Source organism: Acipenser ruthenus, chromosome 6 (genome assembly GCF_902713425.1).
Source record: "Acipenser ruthenus chromosome 6, fAciRut3.2 maternal haplotype, whole genome shotgun sequence".
Lineage (NCBI taxonomy): Eukaryota > Metazoa > Chordata > Actinopteri > Acipenseriformes > Acipenseridae > Acipenser > Acipenser ruthenus.
In genome coordinates, this window is record NC_081194.1 from 80,949,813 (window position 1) to 80,957,387 (window position 7,575).

At 35.3% G+C, this 7,575-nt stretch overlaps 1 protein-coding gene across 2 annotated transcripts; it reads left to right on the forward strand.

The window, feature by feature from the left end:
- Positions 1–1,847: 1,847 nt before the first annotated feature.
- On the forward strand, positions 1,848–7,295 carry LOC117411514 (paired box protein Pax-1-like). 2 transcript variants are annotated; one of them, XM_034019131.3, is made up of 5 exons: positions 1,848–2,106; positions 2,706–3,335; positions 4,736–4,875; positions 5,157–5,364; positions 6,220–7,295. In XM_034019131.3, the coding sequence occupies exons 1-5, from the start codon at positions 2,103–2,105 to the stop codon at positions 6,306–6,308; spliced, it is 1,071 nt and encodes a 356-aa protein (XP_033875022.1). In that variant the 5' UTR covers positions 1,848–2,102; the 3' UTR covers positions 6,309–7,295. The 2 variants fall into 2 exon arrangements, with proteins under 2 accessions (XP_033875022.1, XP_033875021.1); XM_034019130.3 differs by having other exon boundaries at positions 1,849–2,106; positions 6,217–7,294.
- Positions 7,296–7,575: the final 280 nt, after the last annotated feature.

Below are 7,575 nucleotides of genomic sequence, written 5' to 3' on the forward strand. Positions count from 1 at the left end.
TTTATGTTGACTTAGAGAGAGAAAAAAAAGACCATTTACCCGTTTACAAAGCATTAGTATTTTGTTTCCTGTGATGGGTAAACTGCGTCCGTCTATGTTTTGTGTCCTTTTTGGGGGAAAGGTTGCAGGTTTGACCCGGCTGATGTTTCCCATGTGTTTCACTGCAGGAGAAACAGCCCCGCATGTATCAGTATCCACTCGCTTCACCACAAGGGACGGGGACGTTTCGTCTTGTTGCCATTGGGTCAGCTATTAAGCTTTACAAGTGTCACTTTGCAAGCTAATAAATATGACCTTCTTTACAAATAGAGGAAGCACGGATAACACGCTGTGACAATGCAATTGCTTTATTTGAATTTCTGCAACACAGTTTTGTAAATGGTATTTTCTTTTAAATGCCACATGTATGTTTGTTTATTTATTTCTTATGCATTGTATTATAACCCGAATCGCATTTTCAAATGAATATGCAATTTAAATAAATTATTTGATTTGATTTTGACTAGAAAATAAAGCCTGTGTTCTGACCTTTCCAACCTACGGGAATAAAGAATACAGATTTATACTTCATGATATAATTATTGCATTGCTTTGCTTAACAGATTTCACACGACCTCGTATAAGCGTATACGATAAATTGCACTAAAGTTACGTTCTGATCCATTTAAGCTATTGCAATTTTGTAACGCATGGAAGTAAAGGGGAATAGGCTATATTGTAACCCCCTTCTAAATTGTACGATTCCTGTATGGTAAATGGCAGATCATGCCGCATTATACATTCACACTAAAATATATTTTATGATACATTTATTTCAATTAACCAACGTTGCGCTTTTAGAAATGGTTTAGTGTTAGAAACAAATACAGCTTTCTTTTTTGTTCTTGCAATGTTAACGTGTACCATATATGAATTTCATAAAAGAGAAATAATTAAGGTACATGTTCAAATTATATATCCTAAAGAAATTAACTTATTTAATCGCTTTTTGAAGCAATTCTGTACTTTAACAGATTCCTGTACCAAAAAAAAGACGTCGTTTCCATTTTGGGGGAAAACTGTTTGGCCCTAATGTTAATATATTTGATGAATACGTGATGTAATATATAAGTATTTTTTTTCTTTTGAGTCGGGTGATATGTTCGTCAACATGAATATATATATATATATATATATATATATATATATATATATATATATATATATATATATATATATATATGTGTGTGTGTGTGTATATATATATATATATATATATATATATATATATATATATATATATATATATATATATATATATATATATGTGTGTGTGTGTGTGTATATATGTATATATCAGAAGACACAGAACTGGACAATAAACTGAATAAAACACAACTTTGAAAAACTATTCCGAAATAAACTGCCGATTCTTAAAGCTATTTAAAGATATAAATATTTAGGTGCCTGTCTACATTTTGTGTATCCAAAAAAGGTTTTGTAAAAAATTCCAAAGCGATTTGCAATAACTTAAATGGGCTAAATAAAATAGTAATTTCTAGAAATTCGTAAAGAATATTTATCATTTGAAACATTCAAATGATCCCAAAGAAATAAGTGCACAGCGGGCTGATAAGGGCTTACGGCTTCTTTTGCATTCTAAACAGAGTGGTTCATTCAATGCATATGAAATCTTAAACGTGTAACGTACATAACACTCCTGCCGTGTTCAAAGACAGAAAGAGGTTAAGTTGCAGAGACCGGAATAGATATCTTGTGCTTGTAGCAGCCTATCAGGAAACAAGGGGACCAATGAAATCAAACGAGAGCTTCCAGCGTAACCAGCAAGATTGACGTGGAAGACGCGTCAAATGAATCTGAGCAAACTTGAGCCTGCGGGATAGACACATTTGTTTTAATCGTTTGAAGATCACCTTGGTCCTATTGTCCTGCACTTGAGAAAGTACTTCTTTAAAAGTTTGAGAACACATAAAGGAAACCATCCTCCTTGAGCTTTTCTCTTTTTTGTCACTGGCTCCTTGGAACAGTCTGCAGGGAGAACAAGCGCTTTTTCAGCCATTGAAGACAAATATTTCCAAGAAAGCATCTCGAACCGCCGGGCAATGGGTAAGAGTCCGCTCCCTTTCTGCATGGTTCAGTGGCGCATAGACGATAGAAGTAAAACTTGCTTACACGCCTGCATAACTTGGGAATTGTCAGCATGAAGTTCAGCCTCGGTTTGTGGACTTCTAAAAACTTTTTTTAAGCAGGCATTTCAAGGATGCATGTAGGAAATGCTGTAACAAGGGAGGGTTAAACAAAATGCAGAGGATTGATAGTTTTGTGTCTTTTTTATGACAGCAGCATAGTCATTCAGCGCAATATTTCAATTACATTGTGTACAGCGTGACTTTTTATTATTTTTCCAAAATGGCACAAGCCAGTGTGGGGTTAAAGCTATCGTGTTATTAATGTCCTTAATAATTCAATGAAACAAACAGTACCACGGCAGCAAGACATTTATATTTTTATTTTTTATGATAATCTTTTAAAACATAAATGAGTCTATATTTAATGCATTGCATGTTTAGGTTGGAACGATCATTTTTCCATGATCAAATTTAAGGCACTCGTGGGAAGCAGTCATTGTTTTGACAGCTGTTTTTATTAGTTTTATATCTTTGAATATTTTTTCCATGCTGATTTTGATCATATTTTTTTTTTAGAACAAACGTACGGAGAGGTGAATCAGCTGGGCGGTGTGTTTGTAAATGGAAGACCCCTTCCCAATGCCATCAGGCTCAGAATTGTGGAGTTGGCCCAGCTCGGAATCAGACCCTGCGATATTAGCAGACAGCTAAGGGTCTCCCACGGGTGTGTGAGTAAGATTCTGGCTCGATACAACGAGACTGGCTCCATCCTACCCGGGGCGATCGGAGGCAGCAAACCCAGGGTCACAACCCCCAACGTGGTGAAAAATATAAGGGACTACAAGCAAGGGGACCCGGGCATTTTCGCCTGGGAGATCCGCGACAGGCTCCTTGCAGATGCAGTCTGCGACAAGTACAACGTTCCCTCAGTCAGCTCAATAAGCAGGATTTTAAGGAACAAGATTGGAAATCTCTCCCAGCCGAACCAATACGAATCCCCCAAGCAGCAACCTCCCCAGCCAGCCCTGCCTTATAACCACATTTACCAATATCCGTACCCAAACCCAATGTCACCCACCGGGACCAAAATGGGCAACCACCCCGGAGTCCCCGTCTCCGCAGGACATGTTAGCATTTCGAGAGCCTGGCCCTCGGTTCACTCTGTCAGCAACATCCTGGGAATAAGAGCGTTCATGGATCCAACAGGTTCGTGCTAAATACATTATTATTATTATTATTATTATTATTATTATTATTATTTATTTCTTAGCAGACGCCCTTATCCAGGGCGACTTACAATCGTAAGCAAAAACATTTCAAGCGTTACAATACAAATACATGCTACTTGCTGTATTGTTTTCAGTTTTCAGTTACTACTTCTACTACTACGACTACTACTACTACTACTACTACTAATAATAATAATAATAATAATAATAAGCTTTAATTCCCATTTAATTGACTGTTAAACAATTAACACTTGTTGTGGACTGTGGAGAGAAGTAGTTAACATAGTTATAGTATATTAGAATATATGTATTATATGTAATATATTAGTTAACTGAGAACGTGCACATATATACATAATAATACGGTCTGCTAACAATAGTTATGTTAGACACTATTTAAATAGAGCAATAATCCGTTTTAATAATGCCCATTTATGTAGAAACATATATTGAATCTGTTGAATACATAAAAAGGTGATTTAAAGTCTGCGTGTAGGGCTGTTGGCAGTGTAAAAAAGATTTCTTGTGAACATATAACAACTGTTAATATGCACCTATTGGATAACCAGCTCCATTAGTAGACTCAAACTAATGGGCCACAGCGTGTTATAGACCCTATACATCTTAACTGCCTTGGAATTTTAATAGAACCAAATATTACCCTTTAACAATAATAGCGTACTAAGTCCTACGTGTTAATGTTAATTTTTTAAAATGAGACAGAAAAACAACAATTCTGTACCAATATAAATGGCCAAATGTTTTACATCAACTAGAATTTTAGGACTGAGACGTAATTAAAAAAAAAAAAACACATCATGTAATCAAATAAACTACAAAATTATATTGCAAAAGTCTGCCGGAAGACATAATAGTAGTACAGTATTTCATGTTAGATTTCGAAATGTCACATTTTTCTCTTTTTTTGCCATTTTGTCGTTAAGTATATGGAAAACTACAAAGCGATATGTAATTCAGTGTGTAAACCTCACATTATTCAGTTTTCTTATTTTTATAAGAATGTTATTTGAATTTTTATTGGTACTGTACTATGCACATATATGCATTTCTGCCAGAATGGTTTATTAATATTGGCAATATTATTTTCACACACTAAAAAGAAGAAACCTTTCAGTCAGTTTCTTGCAGTTATTGTGCACACAGGAACAGGCCCGGTTCCACGGGAACGACCTGGAAGAATATAGGACTCACTTGCTATCTGAAAAGACTAAAGAGCAAATAAAAGCGCACGGATTCTGCTTGACGATGTTCTTCATTCTGCATGGTTTATTCAATGCACTAAAAGGCATATAAAGAACTACAATTGGGAATTCGGAATACTTGCTTTGAAGTAACCCACTGTGTTTTCCATTCCAGGAGCTATCGCTGGTACAGATGGATCTTACCAGCCAAAACTGGAGGATTGGAGTAGTGTTAACAGAACGCCATTTTCAACACCTCACGGCGTGAATTGTATTGACAAATCATCTATCGACCCCGATATTAAATATGCACAGGTAAGCAGCTATTATTTTGTCACCGCTATTTCAACTTGTTTTTTTACTGTTCTAGGAACAAACACGTAATACTAAAATAGTGTAATGTTTCACACACACACACACACACACACACACACACACACACACACACACACACATATATTAACAGTGACAAACTATTAAACAGATTTTAATTTAATGTGTTTCATAACACGGCGCTAAGGAGCAGTGTAGTTTAAATTATGTTGTAAATAATAACACATAGATCCTCATATGCACACGTTTATGCTCTTTTTTAGCCGGCTTCAACCCTGTCCAGTTTTGTCCCAGCTTGTGCCTATTCTTCCAACCAGTATGGAGTGTATAGCGCGCCTGCGGGTGGCTACGTGACCCCTGCGCATCATTGGCAGGCTCAAAGCGCGAGCTTATCCCACCCAGGGAGCGCTATGACTATGCATGGAGGAGAAATCCACTCTCCAATGGCCTTTAAACTTCCACCAAGAGACGGTAAGCAGCATTATTTCAAATACATTATGGCTTTTTGAGCGATATTCTCAAATCAAATACAATCGTGCAGTATCTAACAGTATCTACTAAAAGGGGCCCCAAACCAATCGTTTTGTTGGCTAGAAAGTAGGCTAATGTTGGGACAATTTATTACCCATGTACTCCAGTGGATTATATACTTACTGATATGAAAATATATTTAACATATACACAAAATATGTACTTATAATTAACATTATAATGTAATAAAATGGTCCATTTATATATGCAGAAATGTAATAGGCCTATGTCATAGTTTATTAATAACGAGTCAAATACTGTTTTACAGGTAAGCTGTTAAAACTATTATTATAAGGGACATAGTGCCCACAAAAAACTGTTCAAATGGTTTCCAGGTACATTTGTATTTGATAATAATAATAATAATAATAATAATAATAATAATAATAATAATAATAATAATGAATAAGAATTATCTTTGAAGTGAATTGCCTGTGTTATGATTTAAAAGTATTAAGACTTGACGTATGTTGAAAGATTACCTTTTGAGGGGGCTATAATACATAGTTTTAAAAACGAGTATTACAGTCCATACCACGTCAGTAGTTAAAATACATATGGTATACATAAAGTTAGCCAACCAACTACTTACTTGTCACGTAGCCTAACATGACATAACTTAAGCTTCAAAATCAGACACAGTGCATGGCTTCATTATTATTTCAGACATAAGACGCGTAGCTTTAACCCTTTCACTTAGTCACCATCTCATCAGACACACGGTTTTTCAATCATCTTGGTAAAAAGACCTATGCTTTGCTTGCTGTGAAAATATATTTCTTTTTTTTCCAGTAGGACACAGAAAACCTCCCAGTCCCTTAAGCAAACAGCACGAAGCTTTGAATAACTTACATGGACACACGATCCCTGCCTCTTCTTCATAACTCAGAGAAGCAAATTCATAAACTTAAACACGGATCTAACATGCCACCCACGCACCTGACCCATTAGCATTTCACATTCCAAGAACTTACAGTAAGTGGAAGCACTATATCTATACTGCCATTGAAAGGGTTAAATCAAGGTGGGAGCCTTCATATAAAACACCATGACAGAGAGCGGACAACGTTTCAGAACAAGAGCGACAACTGGGACAGCGGTTTCAACCGGCATTTTACTGTCTCTTCATACAGTGGGTGATGGGGATCGGGAGTTTTATTTTTATTGTCAGTACAGTAACTACGAAATTCAAAACCAAACTGTACTTACCTAATAACGAGACCAAAGGCATAACATATTTATTTAAAAGAATGGCTAGTATTAAAATGCTGATTATTATTACTATTATTAACAATGATAATAATTATAAATCATGATTATTATTATTATTATTATTAATACTAATGATCATAATAATCATTTTGAAGACTTTGCCTGTACCGCCCATGCGATCCTATTCTTAAGTAGTATTGAGTATATCATATATGTTTGTGTATGCTTTATAGGTATTGTAATTGTTGATTTTTGGCTTTTGCAAAGCCGAATATCCACATGTTTCAAAAGATGTGAACAAATTCATTACAACGTGTTGTATATCCGAGATTGTAAATGTCAGATAATTTGCAAAAACGTATCTATATATCCATTTGTAAATATGCTAAATAAAGTCATAAGACAAAACAAGATCGCCATTTGCATGACGAGTGTCTTCACTGTTTGCTTTTGAGTGTAGCTATGGCTAATTAACACCCTAATTAACTCATTTTGATTCATAAAGTCGAATGAAACCTGCTGCACAATGGCGCATATTGAATTGCATACCGCTTTGTAGTTTTCCATATACTGTAAATCTAACATGAAAAACTACTACTATTATGGCTTCCGGTACACCTTTGCGATACTATTTTGTAGTTTCTTTGATTACATATTAAATAAAATATCTAAATGATGTTGATATGTTTTTTTTTTTAAGATGTCTAATTTCTAAAGTTCTACGTGATGCAAAACCTTGGCCATAGGTGTATAGCGGCTGGACTCAGTTTTAGGATTACAGAGATGGTCGGCTGAACCTAGCCTATTAGTGTATTGATTGTTCATCATAACAGAGCCAATACAAATATACATTATCCATCTTTAAAATTCTGATTAGCATATGCTGCAGTTGGATTAAAAAAAAAATGAAATCGTGTTCTAATTTCTCGCTCGTGGCAG